Below are 21,454 nucleotides of genomic sequence, written 5' to 3' on the forward strand. Positions count from 1 at the left end.
AATGAGTCTCACCCTCCCCACGTCTTCTGTACAGTGACATGCTCCATACTGTTTTGCAGCTACATAACAAATTACAGGCTCTGGAATTGGCTCAAACAAGAGAGCAAGCTTGGTGTAGCAGTGGGAGAGAGGTTGGTATTGGAGAGAACTGGACTCTGAGTCTTGGAAACTGAGAATCGGTATTTTTGAGCAGTATACCTCTTCAAATGGATGAGTCCTGCTCCTACTCAAAATTCACTCAGTAAAAGCTGTGGAGAGGCCCTCACTGGCATGACACTTCAGGTAAGCTGTGTTCCTTCTGGGATTTCCCAGCAGATGTCCATCTCATCAGAGCGATGCCAATACAGGCATCATTCTTCATTTCCTGCAAAGAAACTTGCAAGAGGTGAAATTTTGAGAACAGCCCTCTCCCTTTTCCAAACTGCATTCCCATCAGAAAACTTGGAGAAGTTATAATAGGAAAAGATAGTTTGTCTTTTTTTTTTCTTTAGTTGTGTGTTCTCAAACTGTTTTCAAGGGTTTATAAACCAGGGCATGCAGCTTTGCAATGGATAATCTGCATACTTACTCATTCCCTGACTACAGGCCAGAGGCTTCTCTGTGACAACAAATGAGTTCTGACTGGGCACAAGGTCTGAAAAATATATGTACGCATTGTCACAGCACATCTGGAATTTAGAACTGCTAATGGATATGCTGTGATAGAAAAGTGTCTGGCCAATAAACTTGGTTTATATATTTATTTTAAAAAGCATTACCACATTTCTGGCTAGTAGCCTTTCATCCTCTAGACTTTACACCAGTGTATCTGGAATGCTAAGCAGCTCTTTCAGGGATGCAGCCATATCCCAAAAAGCACCTTTTTTATTTGAAATAACTTTTAAAACTAATTAAAAAGGAGGAAGGTTTACATACCTAGCCTTGTATATCAGCTCCTACAATCTCAGAAACCACAGGTGAAAATTCTCTCAGACTCTCTGTCAACCCACTTTATTTTCCAGGGCAGCGCTATGAACATGTGCAGCTGTCTTTGAATAATATATTTTGACCTCATTACATGCACAACTCAAAAGAGCAATTGTGAGCAGCTTTTTCTCAGGACTAGCAGTGGAAGCCTGAGCATTTTGAATTCCTACATGTCACTTGGACTCCCTTGTCATCATAATCATTGAACCCATGGGCAGAGCTCAGCTCAACTTCTGTAGGGGCAGGGATGCCACGTTTATCAACTCAGCCTCTCTCAAGTACTGGGAAATAGCAGTAGAAGAAAGCATCAGAGACCAACAAAGAGAGAAAACTGTAAGACCACTGCCTCTCCAGGCAAGGTCATAGGCAGCCACCAGAAAAATACATCCCATGATGATGCATGAAAAGTATTTCAGCCAAGTTGAAGGCAAGTCTTGTTTACAAGCCACCTTCAGAGCTCTGAAGCTCTGGCAGGGACAGTGCTTCATGTCTTGATGCAGAGGCAATGTGAAAAGCTCCCCCACACAGGCTGTCTTTTATCTTATTGATGTTTGCTTCTGTAAATCTCATACCTGTATGCTGTGAGCTCTGTGCACAAAGTATTTTTTAGGCAGGAGCCAACTCCAAGCTGATGGCAGTGCCATGTATGTTTAAACGAGGATTTGTAGAGCTGGAGTACTGAAGGCCTGGAGAACCAGAGACACATTTTCACTTTCTTCATTCAAGATTAGGAATTATACTCAAACTAATTCCTAATCTTGAGTGAAGAAAGTGAAAATGGAAAGTGGAACCAGGTGTAAAAGATCAGTTTTTCATCATCAGACCTCCCAGGTGTCTTACTGGCAGCTGTTTTGATGTCCACATGATGGCATTGTAGGTACATGGAGGAATGAGAAAAATAATTCATGATCCCCTTTCCCACCCATTTTCCACCCAAGCTCTCAAGATTGGCTTCATCACAAAACAAGAACCAGTTCAGTCAGTGCTTTATAAAGCTTTATTGCAAGATGTGTTTACATAATGCTGCAGAGGTGAGCTTTTTAACTACTTATATCAAGAACTTTTGGACACTGGTCTGCGGTCAGTTTTTCATATTGACCCTGCATGGCACAGGAAAAAAAAAAATAGGGTGTGATTGGATCTTTCCAGACAGTAAAGTGGGAAGAGTGGGGGAGAAGAGGCAGATAAAAATAAAATCCCCCCTAGTTTATACTAAATGTGACACAGCTTCTGAAGGATCAATACAAACGGTAGGTGAGCTTCGTGTGTAATAAAATCTTAAAAGAGTAATTCAAGTTCTTTATGAAATAGAACAGAAACAAAAATGCATTTTCATGGACAATTAAATTTAACATAGAATGAATTCACCTAAAATGAGAAAATAACAACCAAAACCAAAAACTCAACCAAAAGGACCTGTAGATAATATCTCTGACCATGCATGGCTTGTTTTTTAAATTACAATTCACAGAATAACACTGCTGGAGAGCCTATTTTACACTATGCTACACAGAACATGGAAAAACATGAGTAGTGACATTTACACAATTTTACAGTATTTCTCCTTTGTTTAAGAAACACGTCCTCTTCTACTTTACATTTTTTTTACAATTCCCAGCTCACAATAAAAGGACACTATATGCGCGAAGACAGTCTTTAAAAAGGAGAAATGCATCCAATGCTACAAATAAACCTTTTCTTTCACAGAAGCCTCTGTATTAGATAGTGATTAAACAAAATATATCTCTATTTGCCACTCAATGTGAAATGGACTAATTAGATTTTTTTTGGCATAAACATCAAACTATACATCTCTGAAACTCCTTTCTATATAACTATCAAACTGCTTGCCAAAACTTATTGGGGTCACATCTGAAATGCCAAATAACCCAGATGCTGCCCCAGTTGAAGCAAAGGAAGGTGGACTGTACATGCTATTCAAATGATTGTGAATGGTTTTCGATGGTTGCCTACAACCAAACATCTTGCCATTCAAAACACTTCAGTTTATTTTCTTTCAGAGACTGTAAACCTGGCAGTTTTTCCTCCAGATGAACATCAATGTCTGTATCCCTTCCAGCCTAAAGTGTTCCTTGTGTCCTGCTGCTGCAAGCACAGAGCCATCATCTGACTGTGTCCCAGGGTCAGGCTGCTCACCAGTGCACTGAGCCAGCCTTGAAGGTAACGGGAGGATTGGAACACGTGCAGTGAGCTACAGGAGTGAAAAGGAGAGAGGAATATGATCCTTCTGCCTAACACCATGTTCTCATGCATCTTTTGGATAGAGGCAGGCAGTGCATGTGCCTACCCATGAGTTGCAGTGGAAGGATGAAGAATGAAGGATGTGAAACTGGTGGGCTGACATCTTGTTCCCATTTAATCTCTGTGAAATCAAAGCATTACAATAACCACAGCTGCACAATGAACCTGACACAGACTACTGCCATCAGCCACAAGGTTTCCAAAGCATTTTGGACAGCCACTTGCTGTGATTACATCCCCAGGGAGGCTGCTGCAGGGCAGATGCCTGAGAAAAGGAATGATCTGCTGCACCTACAATAGCATTGTGCCCCTCAGGGTTGTGTTGGTTGTTGAAGTCCTCAAATGTAATTTTTCAATAGCTTTTAGTGTTGGCCAGGGTACATTTAGAGCACAGCGCACCAAGGATTTAAGGTGCTGTCCTGCAAAACCTTACAGGAGGCCCTTGCTGTTCACTCACATCATGACAGACTCAAAATTTCTGTTGAACTGGGACAATAACTCATAGCTTGATATTCACATGTGATTATCTATTATGCTATAAAGTGTCTTGTCTATCTAAAAAACGGATGCGTTATTTTGCTGACAGGATCAACCACTGCAAAGACTCACTAAAAAAGGGTTTCAAAAGAGAAAAACAAATGTATTTTTAAAACCATGTTTAAAGCTGCTTCCAGTATTTAAGGGAGAAAGACCCTCATTAAACAGCCTTTTTTTTTTGTTGATTTTGGATTATGGACAACAGAAAGGTCATACATAGCAGCCAAGGGGCTATAAAACATCTGGAACGCATGAGACTGGTGCCTGGCCTGACTGAAAAGTGAAGAGTGATGAAATCACTTTTGTGAGGGATCTTTTACTTGCAAGTGCAGCACCCAAGCATTCCCTGGGGGTGTCTTCACCGCAACTGCTACTGAGCATTATCTCCACTTGGGAGTGAGATTATTGAAAGTATTTGCATGCAGTCTGTTTTTAAACATCAAGTGAGATGAAAGAAAATTAGGATAGCTTCCCTTTGGAGGTTATTTCATGTGCTAAAGTTTACCTCAGCATCCAGATCAGGAAGGTATTATGGTGGCAGTCAAGCAGACACAATGCTCTGAGCACTGCATTTGCAGCTGACTGTATCGATTGGAAAAGAAGAGAGGTAGTTATTATGGCTGCAAATATTAAAAACAGCCTTCATGGATCTCTGAGTGAGAAATGGGAACATGTGTTACTACATTGTGTATCCAAGATTTTTATATTTGTTAAAAAACAATCCATATCTCACAGAAAACTTGTCTTAAAGCAAGTGTTACATCCTTATGGTGGGCTCTTCCAATGCTGGAAGGGCAGGCAGCAGCTCAAAACCTGAAGGTTATAACCTCACTAGATAGAGAGAGGAATACAGATATCATGAATTCCTCTACCTCATCTGGAATTCACTAGTTAGATGAATGTTATTCCCACAGTCAGGGCATGCTGGCACTCTGGAGGAAATACTGTCCCCTTACAGATTAGTTGATAATTTTTATCAGGAACCAAAATGGAAATATCTCCTGTAGTTACTGTGCTATACTGTGTCTGATGATCTTATTGCAATAAACGGTGAGGACAGTGGAATTTATCTGACAGTATACTAGTGCATAAACAACACCAAGTTATTCCTCAGAAAAGTTGCTATCAGTTTTACAGATAAAGAGCATAAACAAAAAACAAATGCCATGGAAGAACAGAAAAAGAATTTGCTTCACATGTAACATCCAGAGAATATGAAAGAAACCACCTTTTTTCCACTGAACTTACTCCAACTTATATTATTCCCCATATTTAATGTTCTCCTTGATAAGGAACATATAAAGTTTTGCAAAATTTTTGCACAATTTGGAAAATACATATGCCCAAATTCACCAGCTATGTTATGTTTCAGAGATAGATGCTGTACTATGCTTAAATGAAACACAAATTTGTTCCCTGTTAGAAAGTGGCCACTAACAGCCAAGTGGTCACTAATTTTGCACATTCAGCATATTTTAATTAAAATATTAATTTTTAAAGACTTGTTTGATTTTCTCCCTCCAAACAAATATAGGATCTCTGACAGCATAAATGTACTTTGTTGTGTTTTTGCTTTTTTGTTTTATCACCTAACAAGTAGCGCAGTTCAACATGACCATTTACATTCAGGGTGTCTTCCTCTTGTTTCACACTTCAAACACCTCCACGAACCCCCATTACCTTCAGTTCTTTGTTCTAAGCATACTTAAGCAAGATTTAAAAAGTTCATAGTGGTGAGCAGCACATAAAAATCCCCTTTCAAATCCAGATGTTCATAGGTCTTGCCTATTTTTCAGTGAAATTAGTTATATGCCACTTCTGTTTCCTAGCCAGCTTCTTCCTTTCCACAGCCTTCAAATACACAATATATTATATTGATTACCCAACTACTGCCTTCTGTTTACTTGTAAAATCAGCTTTTTAACAAACTGAGGGGAAAACCACATCAAACTCAATGCTGTTCTTAAGAACCATTGCTCATTAGTTTTATTCCATGGCAGATCCAAGGCATTGGCAGATAAAGAATGAAATGTTACAATCAATACGGTAGACAGCATAGTTAGGATGTTCAGCCACAGGTCTCACTGCAGTGTTGCCAGCTCCCTGGCTCTGTCATCACTTGGATGCTGTGCTCAATGCATGTGATGGATGACCATGGTTTCAGAGGTTTATTGTGTTTGGTTTAACTCTCTTGAACAATCTTCAGTGATTATCCTGTCCTTAAAGAGAGCAGAGTAGAAAAACTTGAAGTACCTGACCTAGCCTGGGTGCCAGAAGCAACATTGCTATGGCATTAGGACCCCAGCATAGACTATTAGTTAACTCTATTTTCCAAGTGTGTTTTGCAGCCAAAATGGAACCCTGTTACCATTACTAAACTGCTGCAGTTCCTCAGTTAACCAGCTTAAAGAAAGTCTCAGTTGTTACTGCTGTGCAGACATACCCTTAATCTTAGAGGCTAAGGCAATGGAAAGAGACAATCTTGTGCATCCTTTAGGATCTATTGGACATATACAGACTTTGGCTTAAAGAGTTCCCTTTATGTTATTGTTGTTTGCAGTTCTCTTTAAAATACTTCAGCACTGGCTAGGGTGATTGTTCAGTCCATCTTCACTGCTGTATATGTCCTCCACTTAAAGGCAGATGAGTTGACTAAAGGTTCTTCCAACATGCTGAGGGCAGTTATAAAAGTCAGTTATAAAACTGTGAGATAAGGGCAAACATATTGGAGCTGTTTACTGTGGTACTCACTCCACTGGTATCAAGGATAATCACACAAAAACAGTAAAGAATAGCAAAAACACAGCAGGCTTTTTAGCAGAGCTATTTCATATTCAGATTCATTGAATTGAAATAAAATCACCACCACATTGTCTTGCAGCAGAGAAAAGCAGCATGAAGGGCACAGGCAAGTGAACAAAACTTCTTGATCTTAGCATCCAAATGCATTTATGGAGTATATGTAAAAATCTTGGTGTAGATCTGTCCAAAATTGTACAAATGCAAAGTACAACCATAGCTCAACAAGAAGGAGGAACTGTGTTCTCTCCTCTGTGTGCATGCTGCTATGCACTGTATGAGTGTGCATTAACACACATGAATTCAGGATCCTAAACTCTCCACTTGTATTGCAGGCCATGGCCTGACCCACAGGGTGAATCACACTAAACAACACTGAGTTCCTGCAAAAAAGACATTCTTTTCCTCCTGTCCAGGTGGAACAGTAAGGCCCCACAGTGAAAATCATGGTCCAGCTGGCTTCAGCAAAAGCATGATTTCACACCATGACTGCATATGTACAGATACATGCACACATGTCCACACATTCATTCTGTACATATACAAAGGTACACATACATTTTTACATTCTTTGGAGGCAAAATAATAGAATACCCAACAAACCACAGGGTTGCACAGATTGTGTATCTTTGCTTAATGAATCTGCTTGAAGAAAATTTGGGTTGCTGTAACAGGAGTTATTTTGCCTCTTTAAGGACTGTTTCTTGCCTTGACAAAATGCCACACATTTACAATGACTAAAACAGGGCACAAGGAAAGCCAACGTAAACACAGCTCACATAATGACAGATAACCTAGAGAGCCCCCTCCTACCCACATCAACACACCATGAGAAGAAGAAGCCATGTGCTTTCACTTAGGAACACTCAAATGCTTCCTCAGTTACCGTCTGGATGTCATGCTGAGCTGTGGCACACCCTTCTTCTGCCCTGGATGTGGGGTTTTGCTTTTTGTTGCTTATTAAAATTGAACTAACAGAGGATAGGATGTTGGGAGCAGCAGAGGAGGCTGGCAGTTCAAGGCTGTGCTGAAGGGCTGTCAGCCTGTGTGCTTCAGATAATCGGCTCTTCTTGTTGCCACCTCTGGGATGTCAAACCTGCATCTCAGAAGTGCTGATGAGGCCCAGTGCTTTGGCTTCTTCTGGTGTTAGCCCACTCTTTAGTGTCCTTCTCACTGCACAGTCATGAATTCCAAAAGCAGGCCAAAAAAAAAAACAAACACCAAAAAAACAAAACAAAACAAAAAACAACAAAGAAAATGCAAACAATTAGAATCAATAATTACACAAGACTTTCAGCTGCAAAAACCCCTGTTAACATGCAAGCTCAATCAAATCAAAAGTTGCTATCTATTTAGGGCCTCAAGTTCAGAAACACTGAGCAATGCCCTATGGCAAACTCACTGGAGCATCAACAGCAACTCCACACAGTCAGGCAAAAATACCTTTGTCCTTTCTGACATTTAGTCAACAAGAAGTTTTAAGGAAAAATACCCCAGCTTTTGAAGACTTTTCTTTTTCTCTGAAATTGCATCAGTTGTTTTTCAGTCCATTGAAAGTATCATCTGCCATATTATTTTATAATTCATAAGAATTTTTAAAAATAGCTTTGGGATCTTTATAGGGATTTATGTATCTATCTATCTAAAACCTTTGATATTTGTAAAACCCTCCCTTCCCAAAGTTAAAAGACTATAAAATTGACTACTTTATAGTTGATTAAAATAGTTAAAACTACTGTTTTTGTACATGGTCCCCTTTCTTTTGTAATTTTCTCCTATCCTAGTGCTATTTGTGTAATCTTTGCTATTGGTAGTCTGCAGCATTTTAGCTGAATTTAAATGATAAATCTAAGCCGATCAAAGCCACTAAGAAATTTGTTTCTTAATTTTCCATAGAGTGTTCTGAACACTAGCCCTGACAAGAGTTTTAAAATTTGTGATTGCCTTTTTTATTCAGAAACAAGTGACTGACTGCACAGTGAGCATCAGTGTCCTCCTAGTTTTACTAGTGCTTTGATTTTCAGGTGAATTCAAGACACAAGTGGGGTGTTCACATTTTAATGTTCCTCAAGTACAAAATGCACATTGAGAAGTTCAAGCTTCATGCAAAGCATAAACAGTGACTTAATATTGAACAGAATATATTTGGAGCCTAGAAACAGTGAACTCTAGAGGAAACTAATCTTAGAGAAACCAATTGCAAAGAGTTCTTTGCAATTGAGCAAAGAACTGGTCAATTGGTCAAGGAGTTCTTGCATAATTGAGCACAATTAAGACCTTTCATTTACTGAGATATTCAGTCCATGTAACTGAAACTGGGTGGTCACACTCATGAGTTGAGCAGGAGTGAGAGAAGGGACGGGATTGGCATAGACAACAAGGGGATAAGATAAAGGAAGATTATGGCATATCTGAACATTTGATTCATGCAGGTTGAATGAATGGGATCTATTTTTGGTTGTGAAACAACTTTCATCAGATACTGAGGTTAATCAAATGAGCTGGAAATGCCACATTTCTATTTCCTCCATTATCAAACCCTTACTTGAAAACTTTTTTCAACACTCACTCCTTTCTCCTAGATTATTTGTATTATTAAACACCATCCAGGGGTCTGCATGACAGCTTTTTAGGATTCCTAGTTTTTCCTGCAATACTGATCAGCAACATCTCCCAAGTTTACCAATACTTAGGTTAAAGCACTGCAAGGTTAAATGAAACCGACAAAGCTAAGTTTAAGAAAGACCAGTACTACCAGGAGAGAAATAAACTTCAGGAAATGCTCTGGTCTCCTTGGTTAAGAATAGACATCAGGACTTTTGACTCAGTTCTCATCATTGGCACTCTTTCTGCCTTCTCAGATTTGATATCCAAAATATCCACAGTGTCAAGTGGTAATTTCTAGACATATGCTGTGGAATACCTTAGGATCTTAAGGTCTTGGGGAATCACCAGATACTTATTTCTCTATCAAAAGGAACTGTATCAGGAATGGAGTTGAAGAAAAAATCCAAGAAAGCTGCAGTAGAAACATTTCTGCCATATTAAATCCAAAGATTTCCCTATGTATTTCCCTTGCTTCACTTGGCTGCACTGCCTCTCCCCTGAATGCTTTTTTCTTTACCTTCTGTGACATCAACAGCTAAACATAGACCATAGCTTGTTTGGCCACAAGAAAACAGTGTCATGCTGAAAAATGCAGGGGACCAAACTTTCCCTGCATCCCTGATGGCCACATCCCCAGGGTGGCCGTCTAGATGACATTTTATCTTCCTTTTCCTGATGGAAAAGTGAACTGGAAAACCAGATGTGGAGCGAATTTCCACATTTTAGACACTTCTGTGGAAGTGTCAATCCAAATGCATTCAGGACTGCTCTCACACATATCCCCAGCTCTCTCAAACCAGTCAGTCAGTCAGTCAGTCAGTCAGTCAGTCAGTCAGTCACTCACTCACTCACTCACTCACTCACTCACTCACTCACTCACTCACTCACATTTTCAAACTGAGCACAGTAACTACTGTAAAACAAAACTATTCTTTTCTCGACAGATGGGAAGAGAACAAATTGTTATTCCTGTTTGTAAACATTTCACAGGAACTGATGTACACTGCCAACACTGGTTAGGTATTGGACTAAGCATAATTCTGCTCTTATTTATGATAAGATAAATCTGGAACAACCTTCTTTAGGTCAGTACAATTGCTACTACACAAATTATTGAGTTGAGACTCTATCTAACTACTGAAAGGACAATGAATGCCTCAGTAAATTCCATCAAGCAGAACACAGTTGTTTAAATTCCTCCATCAGCCTGAGTAAGAGAATTACCTGTTTACTAGGAAAAGCCAAATGGATCTACAATAATATATAGGTTTCTTTGAAGTAAACTACAGTTTATATTCAGAAACCATAATTAGGAGTTAAAATACATGGTAGAAACCATTTTCATGGAAAAGCAGGTAGTCTTCTTTATGTTAAACAAGATAAGTCCCTGAATCTCCAGATGCCTACCTATCAAACATACTAAAGTATTAGATTGACATCATTTTGTATTAACCCTTTGATGACCGAAGAAAAGAAATCCTTTATGTAGCAGGTAGTAAGGACGAGTGTCCTGTTCTGGATTTGCTGTATAATTCACACAAGAAGTCTGGAGACCAACTCCACACTTGTATTTTTTGTGTCACTGCAAAACAAGTAGGAATGGCAATACTCAATGAATTTCTGGGACATATGCAGCTGTAGCTCTCCTTTAATACAGAGAATGGTAACTTGGGTTTAAAATATTACAGCAACTTTAGGTATTAAGTAGGAAGTTTCCAGCAGGGGAAAAAAGAAAAAAAAAAGAGTTAAAAAATAAAGAGCTCCAAACAATGCAGAACTTTGTTGGTCATAATTAGATGGTAATGAAAATAATAAAAAGCAAAGATGTGAAGAATATTTTCAGTGACAGAATGATTTCCATAAAAACTGATGGCTGCTGACTTGTATAAACTAAGCATGTGGGGCCAAATACTGCAATTACTGTGGCTACTGGCAAGATTAAAGCTGTCCACCATCAATAGGCAACTGGAAGGATAACAGCTGACAGAACCATGGTCCAGTCTCAAATGAGGGAATTTTTAACCCTATAATGCAATAGGCCAGTCTGACACAAATGAAGCCACTTAGTGTTTGAAGTATTACGTACTTAGGAAGATGAAAGTAGTTTAATAAAGTGTCCTTTTGTATAAAAATTGTATCTACTATGCACAAATTACAGTACGTTTCCTCATCTGAAGAAAGAGTGGATGGGTGCAGCATACACAGTAACACAAGTTCCAGCCCCACTATTCTCTGCACTGACTTGTTGAATATAAAGGCTTGTGGGTGATGAAACCAGGAGAAGTGAGTTATGTACAGGAGCAAAAACTGCTGTGGGAGGTGGATGAAGCTGGTCTTGACATTCTGTTCCACACATGTCCGCAGAAATTTGTCTATTTCCTCATAAAGCTCAGTAGGGTTCCTCTACCTTAGGTCATGAACATGTTCTGTCATCAAAACTGAATGCAGGGAGATATTTTCCTTCCATGTTTCATAGACAATGCAAAATTACATTTCTCAACCTAGGTCTTCACTTTCTGTGCTTCGCTGAACTTTGTCGTGTTTCTTAACTGGACTAGACATAATATCTTGGCTTGTAAAACTCTTGGCCTGCTGCAGATCACATTAAAGTGAGTTATGGAATGTATTTTGGAGGCAGTGACAATAAAAATAAGACTTTCAAATGACCTTTTAGGTTCTTAAAGAAATTTTTAAAATATTTGTTAAAGAAACATAACATCAAGAGAAAATAACTTTTACTCTTGTCACAAGCAAAGCCTGTTGAGATCCCATAACCAATAAACTAAATGTTTTTTTTCTGGGGTTTGAGTGTATGATATTCCTTATTAATAATGAAATCTAGAATTCTATTTGATATTCTGGCAGAATGCAGTGTGCTTAGGATGAACTCAATGAATTTGACTCTGCCTGTTGGGTCAAAATCTACAGATACACAGCCTTCACATTATGCTGGGGAAGTTTTTAAAAAGAGTAATTCTTGAAGCACAGCTTTGTCAGAGAATATAATTATCTAGGGTTAGGTTGTTTCTTTAAAGAGCAAATAGCACTCCTAATTTCCTCTCTCCATACTTTTTTTTTTTTAAGATTCAACAAAGAGTAAGGATCAGTCTGGCTGACACCATTTATTCTTGCATTTGCAATGGCTTTTGGCATGTGTGTCTACATTTGTGTGAATCACTTGTAAGGCAGAATAGATGTGACCATTCTCCTGCTCAGGCAGTCATAGAATGAGTGCCATTCCTACTACAAAGATGTGGCAGCCACAGAACCTTCCCTTTGTCCCAGGTAAAGCAGCAAGCTGCTGATTTGGAACCAAGAAAATTCTACATGGTGTAAATTACACAGTAAGGACAACAAAAAGGGCAGATTATAAGAGGCAATAGAGGCCAGTTCCATCATCTCATTTCATTTAATGTATCTTAGGGTTTTTTTTTCTGTTACCTATCCACATCCAGCTTGCACACTTAAGTCTATGTTTTCATATATTTACATTTAACAAATTGTCTTGGACTTTTTTACAGTGAGTCCAGCAATGGCAATTTGCAACTCAAAAGTTCAATCCACACAGCCTTGCTCGTATTTTCTTATTTTAATCCTTTTCATATTTTTATACCACTGTCTACATAAGTTATGTTTAATTATGCATATATCATTGTTTAATACAAGTAGGCCTAAATTCTTAATAGAGATGCTGTAACATTATGTGTAGGAACTTTCTTACAGAGATTTGCAGGTGAATTTTTGGAGTATATCACCCACTTCTTTGAAGAAGTACAAACAACTGAAATGTGGTCTTTGCCTGGGTCAACCACATAGAAAGCTCTCAGAACCAATACATTATTATGTATTATCATTCTGCAGCTTTGCTTTGAGTCCTGTCAACACTTCACAGATGGCACAAGTCTCTCCTAACAAGAAATCTAGTAGGTAACAACCACATTTGGGTGTTTCTTATGGTGGCTGTGAAATAAAGAGAAGTCTAGCAGTGGGAAAGGACAAACTGGCACTTTATAAGGAAAGCTAAATTTGCTTTTTTTCATCTCCAGGTGGCTTATATTACAGGGAACAAAAAGTAACATTGCTTTAGAGAACCTGGGCTGCATATGAAGAGCATATGTGTTTTCAAAGTAATATTTAACATGTAGTTGAAACTGTTAAAGTTTCCAACTTTATGTATTTCACAGATCATCATTTACACAGTCCCAACAGTAGGGCAGAAAAGAAGATTTAACTCCTTCCTTGAAAGCCTTCTGTGACAAAATCTCCTTAATTTACATTAATTCCACTATGAAGAGTTACTACTAAAAGCAATCCTGCTGCACCTCTTTCATAATTTCTCCCACTTCACCAGTCAGAAGTGATTCCACTAATAATAGATAAAGAGTATAAAGCTCACCAGCAACCAAGGCTGCATGACTGGGTATACAGTGAGTCATGACTGAGTCACTATACACTATTTTCAAGACCAGACTATACATTAAATATGCACAGGTTGGAAAAAGATAGGACATGGGATACAAAAAGTAAATAATCTAATGTAAGTGTTTAAGGCCTGCAGCCTTTGTCTTTCATTTGGAATTTTAAAATGACCCACTAAGGGGATTTATCAACCTCTGAACACTGAGATATCTCTTGGAGAGTGACTTGGCAGAGGAGTGTGACAAAGCTTGAGCACCTGGACTCTGCAGAGTGCAAATTAACTATTCCCATTGGGAATCCATGCTGGGCAATAAAACAGTAAAATACATCCTCTCTATGAGTCCATCAGATGGAAAATAACTGTGATCAAAATAATCTTGCAAATTCACTAATCAGATGGTGTTATTCTGCCTAGAGAAAGCCATATATACACATATATATATAATTATAGAATTTCTTGGCCATAGTACTGGAGCAAGAGAAATGAAATGTAGCTTTTTGTGAAACATTTTTGTTCGTCTTCTAAGAGAGACTTCCCTTCAAACACTTCTGACACTTGGACACTTCTGTGTCCAAGCAAATCTCTTCCTCCCCAGCTCCTTCTGCTGATCTCCTTGGCGGCAGGAGAGGGCTCCCTTTGGCAGCTGAGGCAGTGCCACTCAGGAGATGGTGTTTGTTTCGTGTTTAGAAAGGCAGCATGAAAACTGCCCTGTACCTCTTTGCCTTCTCTCGTTCTCAGATGAGGTGCTTTCCAGAAGAACTCAATGATTTTGTCAGCCAGCAACTCACTGCTGCCGAGCTCTTACTAGGATATTGAAAGACATGATCCTTCAGGAAGGAAAGATGATGCAAATAAGGAATAAATCACTGACCGGTGAAAAATTTGCAACTTACTTTAATACCAAGAGAAAGCAAATAAAATATATATCCTATCAACTTTGGATTAATGGTGTGCAACTCAGCTATCCCCATTTTTTCAAATTTTTTCAAATTTTTTAGTTTTTTATCCTATCCAAGAGTATCCTGCTTCTGGGAATGAATCCTGTGACAAGAATTCAAAAGCCTTTACCTTTAAAATATATTAATTAAAATGAAATTGGAGGGCAACATACATGAATTCACTGATGCAGTGAACAGCAAACTGGCAAAAGTGAAAACAATTTGTATTCCCTGTAAGATGCAAACAAATGGAGCAAATTTATTTCTTCTTCTAACAGAACTACAGTTGAAAAAGTAGCAAAACTGTATAGCATGAAAGTATTTATATAGAAAATGTCAATGCCAATATGCTGTGATAGGGAACAGAAGACCTTTTTTTCCTACATATAATACTGATAACACCTGCTCTTTATCAGCTGCTTATCCCCTGCCAGTTTCTCCTGCATTACCTTCAGCTTGCTCTCTCCTGAAATTATGGAAGTGTCACTTGGCTAAGAAGAAATGGCCAGAGAGATTCCAGCACTTGTTAAGTCCTTGTCTAGGAGCCCATGGGAAGCTGCATTTGGTTCTCCCAAAGTTGGAGACAGAGCACAAGGATGGTCTGCCTATGCTGTCAGATCCTGGGGGGACACTAGCTTCACCTGCACAGACATTTAGTCCCATGAGCCGACAGCTACTCTAAAACCACTTGGGACCACCCATCATAGCAGCAGCTTTCTCCTTGTTCCTACACCACAACCTCTGTGCTTGGGTTGTAATGGACACATACATGTGAATGTGTAGTGCTCGTATCTCTCTTCTCCCTGTGAAGTAAATAAACAGGGATAAAAGATATACAGTTTTTGTAAAAAGTGAATTAATTCTGACTTCTCACATCAATGCAATGACTTCTAGCCCCTTTTCAGTTGATGTATTCAAACAATGCTGTCCAATTTCAAGCAAATACTACAATCCACAAAATCTCTAACAGTGGTGCAGGAATCCAACACAAAGTTAAGGAATGCAAATATTGGTGCAGGCTAGGATAATTTGTTATGTGACCTCTATTTTAAAAAAAATATAAGCAGTTTCAATCTGAAAGTTTGAGGCTAGGAGCCCCAAAAGAAAAAATTTCTGTCAGAATAATACTCATTTTAGAAATGCCTCACAGATTCCTCTAAAATAGTGAGTGGAAAATGAATTTAAGGCTCTTTTATGAGCCATTTTTTAAACAGGTATTTAAACCAGCCTTTCAAAATCCCTTTTGTTTTGAAGGCTATGGGATGTAGAATTGTACAGGATAACTGCAAGTTCCCTCTACAGTGCTAGGATCAGGCCAACACTCTTGAACAAACCCTGAGGTATGAGAGATATGGTCTGGAACTCATGCAGACTGACAACAAAGTCCGATATATTTGAAAATGCAAAAAGTAGAATGTCTATCCCTATCTGTCAAAATTTGGTATCTTAAAAGAAAGCTATTGAAAAACCCCATAATACACACTGTAAAGCAGAAACAGAACACTAAATAAATGTGTAACAACTTAGAAATGGTATTGACATCAACAATCAAAATTATATATGCTATTGATTACAATGGAGAAAACTGAAAACATGGAACCAGCTATTCAGCCTGAATGTGAATAAACAAATGAATAAATGAATAAATAAATGAATGAATAAATTTATAACTATCAAAATCCATGGCAAGTCCTATGGGTTACACAAATAATGGCTAATGGTTATGCAACAGAATGGCAGATATGGTGCTACTTAGGCAAAGCTTGGACTTGATGAATTTGGAGGTCTCTTCCAACCTGAATGATTCTGTGCTTCTATGATTCTACCTCTCCTGTTTGTTCTTCTACAGCTGTTGATGTTGGCCTCTGGCACAGATGAGACAGGGGACTATGGAGACCTCATCCTAATCAGATACATCAATTTCTAGAGCTTACTGTGCTCAGCTGCATTTATTATTAATTCATGAAGTGCTATTAATAATTTAAATTCACAGGTTTTATTTTTATTTATTGTAGATCATGGAGTTTATTTTCCTAATTTTGCAAAGATCTTGCCATCTTAAGGATGGAAGAATGTATTACTTAAAAGGGATCTAAGACTCAAGCTGTCTTGGCATCTAATGGAGATAACCTTCCAGCTGCCAGAGGTCTAAGTGCTTTATCTCACATTCTATTTTTATTCAATAATTACATTTTTTTAAACTATGTATTGGTCTTTTGAAGGCTCAGTACTTTGTGCAGGGACAAACAGAGTTTGATACTGAAAACCATCAGTCTTACATTTACTTTTTCTAAATGAAAAATAATACCTCCTAAATATCCATCACTAACTAGATTACTCTGCTCCATACTCTAACTCCTGATAGAATCCAGCTACTCAAATCCAAAATAATTAATTGCAAATTCAAAGTGATGTTCTTTGCCTTTAAAGCATTTTATATAGTCTTTCTTCTTGCAAGGTTTTTTTAAGTATAATTTCCATTAACTCCTGCTTTTAGTCAGGCTATAAATACCAGAAGAACAGTCTCCCTCCTGGTATTTTGGCACTTCTGTACATTTTCAAAGCCAGAAAAAGTAAGTTAAGAGACATGAAACTGAAAAATAATGAAAATAACAAAGAAAATACGAAGAAAAAGTTACATAACACACCCTATGAATGCTCAACAAAAAATATGCACCTTTGGATTCAAACAGTGTCCCATGTAGTACTTTGTTTTCTTTCAACACATTTATTCCAAAGCAGCACTGCATGTGGTACTAAAACTTGTCTAAAGCTGGTCTCCATGCCTGGTCCTTTGGCACAGCTCTTTCCCACATTTTAGCACCTGATGACACCAGGCTGATTCCTATTTCACTTTTACAGTATGAAATACCTGACCTAGGATGTTCTGTAGTTGAAATTTAATCCACTAGCCCTAAGCTTACTTGTCTAGGATTCAGGTAGACTTGATTCAATTCCTATCTCCACCTACTCATGTGGTGCCTCAGACCCATTTCTGCATCATGATTTGTAAGTATTTGTTACTCCCTGCAAGCCATTACACAAATAAATCATAAATCCTTATGAGATACTTCCATACCTCAAGGGTCTGTCATGGGGTGTATTATTAGGCTACCATACAATTTTGAAGCCTGATAAAAGAGCAAGGCATTATCATGTCTCTCTCTTTTTTATACATCACAAATAAGTTTGATCGAGTTATCTCACTCAAATATTACATTAAAATGTGATTCAATTATTATATGTTCCAAACCCTCTTTTCTAACTAAAATCTAAAGCAGATTTTAAATTTTAATAAAATCTAAGAGTAACAGGAGTGTGCACACACACAGACACAGATAAAACAATTTGTGGGAAAACAAGCCTCTTACTCTGCCCTATCCCCATGCAGTGTCTCCAGCAGCATCTGATAAAACCATCACTGTGCTACTCATCATCAAATACCAGTCACACCCAGGCCCTACATTATAGTTCTTCATCCAGGGTCAGATGAAGATCTAGAATCAAACAGTGCTGCACAGTAAAGCCATCTTTAAAGAGCTATTTCTTTATAAATAAATAGCCGTTTTTGGCTATTTATTTCTAAGGAATTCACAAGTGTTGCTCACAATTTCTAAGCATTCACAAGTAATGCCCAGCATATGCTAGAATTAGTGCAAATATCTTCCATAATATGCTTATTCATATTTAATAAACTGGAGTATGATTTTTCCTCGTGCTGACTCATAGGAGTTGTATCCTTCTCCTGAGACAGGTCCATCCAGTTCAATGAGACCAACACAGAGATGGCACCACAGTAAGAGCCTAATCCTGAGAAGACTGATTTTCCCTTAAGGGATCTATATTTAAATAGACAGCATGGACAAGAAAGAAAAAACAGTAGTATCTTCCTATTTGCTATTATGGAGTTTTGGGGAGGCTCTTTAATTAAATATATGTAAGTAAAATATTGTATCTTATGAATGATACTACTAGTCTTTATGAAATTTGGAATACTAAGTAGAGTGATTCCTAAAACTAAAACTTTCTTATCCCAAATTTCCCTTGCACTTATTGTTAAAGCATTGTTAAGGCACCATTTGTGAAGGCTTTCCTAAACTTACCAGAAAACCAGACAATTCTAATTATATTATCTTTATTTCATTGCTAAGTTGAACATGTCCCTGTAATGCTATAGAAAACCTCACAGAAAGCTGCCCTCAGACTGCAAGAACAGAAATAATATATTTTCAACTTAATTTTTATGCTTTTAAAACATGCTGAATTGACATCTCTGGTAGCTGGAGCCTACAGAATATAAATGTAAGAGGAAAAAAAAAGAAGCCACAGCAGAAGTTTCCCATAGCAACTTCCTTTGAAGCTCTCTTTGATTACCTTGAGGGGGTGCAAGAGCATTTCAGTTTCTGTGGCTCATTCAATCCTGTGGCTTTCTGATGAACAGATACAATTGCAATGTTATTTTCTCAGATATAATGCCACTGTAGTGTATCTGGTAGGCAGGTCTCTGAACACCTGCTGTAAGGCAGTGACTTCCAGTTGATTACTGTACTTCTAAATGACAAATTTTATTCTGAAAATCTTTTACTGTGTAAAGGTCTAGCACAGAATCTCTCCAGATCATCCCAGGAACTCAGTTGTTAAGCACTTAGCACAGTTGTTATGTACCTTAGATTTCTGTAATTCACTTCAGCTCCCACTGAACAAATTCCTTCCTAGTAGTCATATCTTGATTTATCAGTGACCCTATCTTCAACCAACAGATACAGATATTTCCATCTGTCTTTTGTTGGGTGACTCCCTGTCTTGCTCCTCCTCGCATTTTATAGTTCTGATGATTACCCTGAGCTTTCAAACTCTTCTACATCATTATGCCCTAACCAAGCTTGCTCCATACCAGATACAGACACACTGGTCAACAACCACAAAAGGTAAAATACTTCAAAAAAACATATCAAGATGTCTTATTTTCCCATTGCAACAATTTAATATGAATATAACATTACATTTTCCATAAACCTATTTCTGCCTTCCCCTAGCTATAAATGACTTGAGTAATTAGTTTAGGTTTTTTTTTCTTTTTTTTTTACTTCACATTTCACTTTCTTTTTTATGGGAAAAAATCCCTTGCCCATGAGAACCTTCTGCTGGAACCACAGCAAACGTTTATAGTGCAACTACATATAAATATTTTGGGTTTCTGATTTTGCTAAAAACCATGTGTCTCAGTTTGTGCTCACTAAAATCTTTGCTGAATGCTAAGTAAGCCTGACAAGTTTTCCAGTTGTGCACTGAAAGCAATGAGACATGTGCAACATGATGCACAGGGAAAATAATTCCTTTCAAGTGAGTTTCTCTTTGATGTTCCTGAAAAGATTGAATACCAAGCTCATGGCAAAAGCCAAAAGATGTGTATAGGAGTCTGAAGATTGAAGGTGATGAATCAAACCTATCAGATAATAGGGTCTCTTTGCTCTACAGATAATAAATATTGTAGTGTCTGCTAATCTAAATCATTGAGATATGACTAAAAATCGACTTTCTTACATGTTTATGTGTTTCTAACTGGAATATCTTCTGCTCATTTAACTCACATCATGCATTTGCAAGGGCTGATCTCTCTTCATTTCCTGGAGATGTCATATAATCAGTCCAGCTGAGTGTATTTTAAAGATAAACTACTTAATTAATTCATCATCCAAGTATATTGACTAGCTATCAGAGTGAAACAGTTCAGTTGGGAAATTCTCCTTCCACGCTTCTGCACATGTCAGCTAAAAGGGACATTAAACTACTGAACTTTATGTTTGTTTTGAAACTGTCTTTTAATCCACTTAAGAGTCTCATCCAGATCTTGAAGAACAAACAAGCACAAGAGCTGGATTCTATCATGATTAATTACAATGGAAATCAGTCCCAGCCTAAACATTTACTGAATGTTTAATCCCTGTTAATGCTTTTACTGAGCATAAAAGACAGTTCAATTGAAAAATAATGTAGTATATCTATTATCATTATCCTGTTTTGTTGTTTCTGCAGCAAGTGCTTCCTAGGGAAGAAAATATCAGGCAAAAATTAGGAATAAAACGTTTTGGTATATGTGTGTATGAAGACAGTGTTTTCAACAGGGGAGATACTTTAATATGGGATAAACTGGGGAAATAGGGATAAAGCATGGAAATAGGCAAATGTACAGGAGATTTATTTGATTTGCACAAGCCAACTGCAGCAGTCAGCACGTGCAGAACACCAGAACTCTGTGGGGAAGTGGGTAGCAGCAGGTGATGCCAGAAAGAGGTAAGGCACAGTGTATGACAGAAAGTAAGACAGACAATCCAGTGTCAGCTCATTTTCTTTGTTTAGAGACTGGCTCATCTAACCAGAGTGTTCACTTTGCCTCTGCTCTTGCCACATGCATAAGTTCCTTTTTTAGCATGTTGGGGGAAGTGAATATGCTTTCAGCACATGCTAATTTATAGCAAATAGCAAATGTTTTTGATCACCCATTATGTTAGAACAACTCCACAAGAAAGAAAATCTGTGTCATTTTTTCACTCACTGTTGTTGTCTCCTCTTTGTCCTAACTTCCCAGAAATGCTAAAAAAATGGATGGAAAGGTAGTCAAAAAGCCATATATGGTTAATGATGTTAAACACTAAAATCTTATATTCTTTTGGTAGTTATCTTCTCATAGTATTTGCACTAGTTTCTGCACATAAAGAAGAAAAAAACAAACCCAAAAAGTTCATCACCTCTTAAACATCGGATTTACTAAACCATGAAACCAAACTCCTCAAACTTGGGTGTCGCAGCTCAGTCCCAAGGCCACACTACACCATTGAAAGACCACCTTATAAATGTGCTACCTTTTCTTCCCAGTGGAAGTTAAACTCCTCTATAACCACTTTGCAGCCAAGCAGCAGTAGAC

The 21,454-nt window shown here is 38.0% G+C and overlaps 1 protein-coding gene across 4 annotated transcripts in view; it reads right to left on the reverse strand.

Annotated features, from left to right (window-relative positions):
* Positions 1–1,940: 1,940 nt before the first annotated feature.
* The window catches only part of FHOD3 (formin homology 2 domain containing 3), a 368,733-nt gene continuing 349,219 nt past the window's right edge, over positions 1,941–21,454 (reverse strand). For 3 of the 4 annotated variants that reach the window (XM_021543138.2, XM_077785050.1, XM_021543129.2), the window contains one exon: positions 1,941–7,737. In XM_021543138.2, coding sequence (XP_021398813.2) covers positions 7,655–7,737 — 83 coding nt within the window. In that variant the 3' untranslated portion in view covers positions 1,941–7,654. Of the gene's footprint in view, positions 7,738–21,093; positions 21,124–21,454 lie in introns of those variants that run through there. The other variant, XM_077785054.1, reaches the window with a different exon arrangement.

Source organism: Lonchura striata, chromosome 1, assembly GCF_046129695.1.
Source record: "Lonchura striata isolate bLonStr1 chromosome 1, bLonStr1.mat, whole genome shotgun sequence".
Taxonomy (NCBI): Eukaryota; Metazoa; Chordata; class Aves; order Passeriformes; family Estrildidae; genus Lonchura; species Lonchura striata.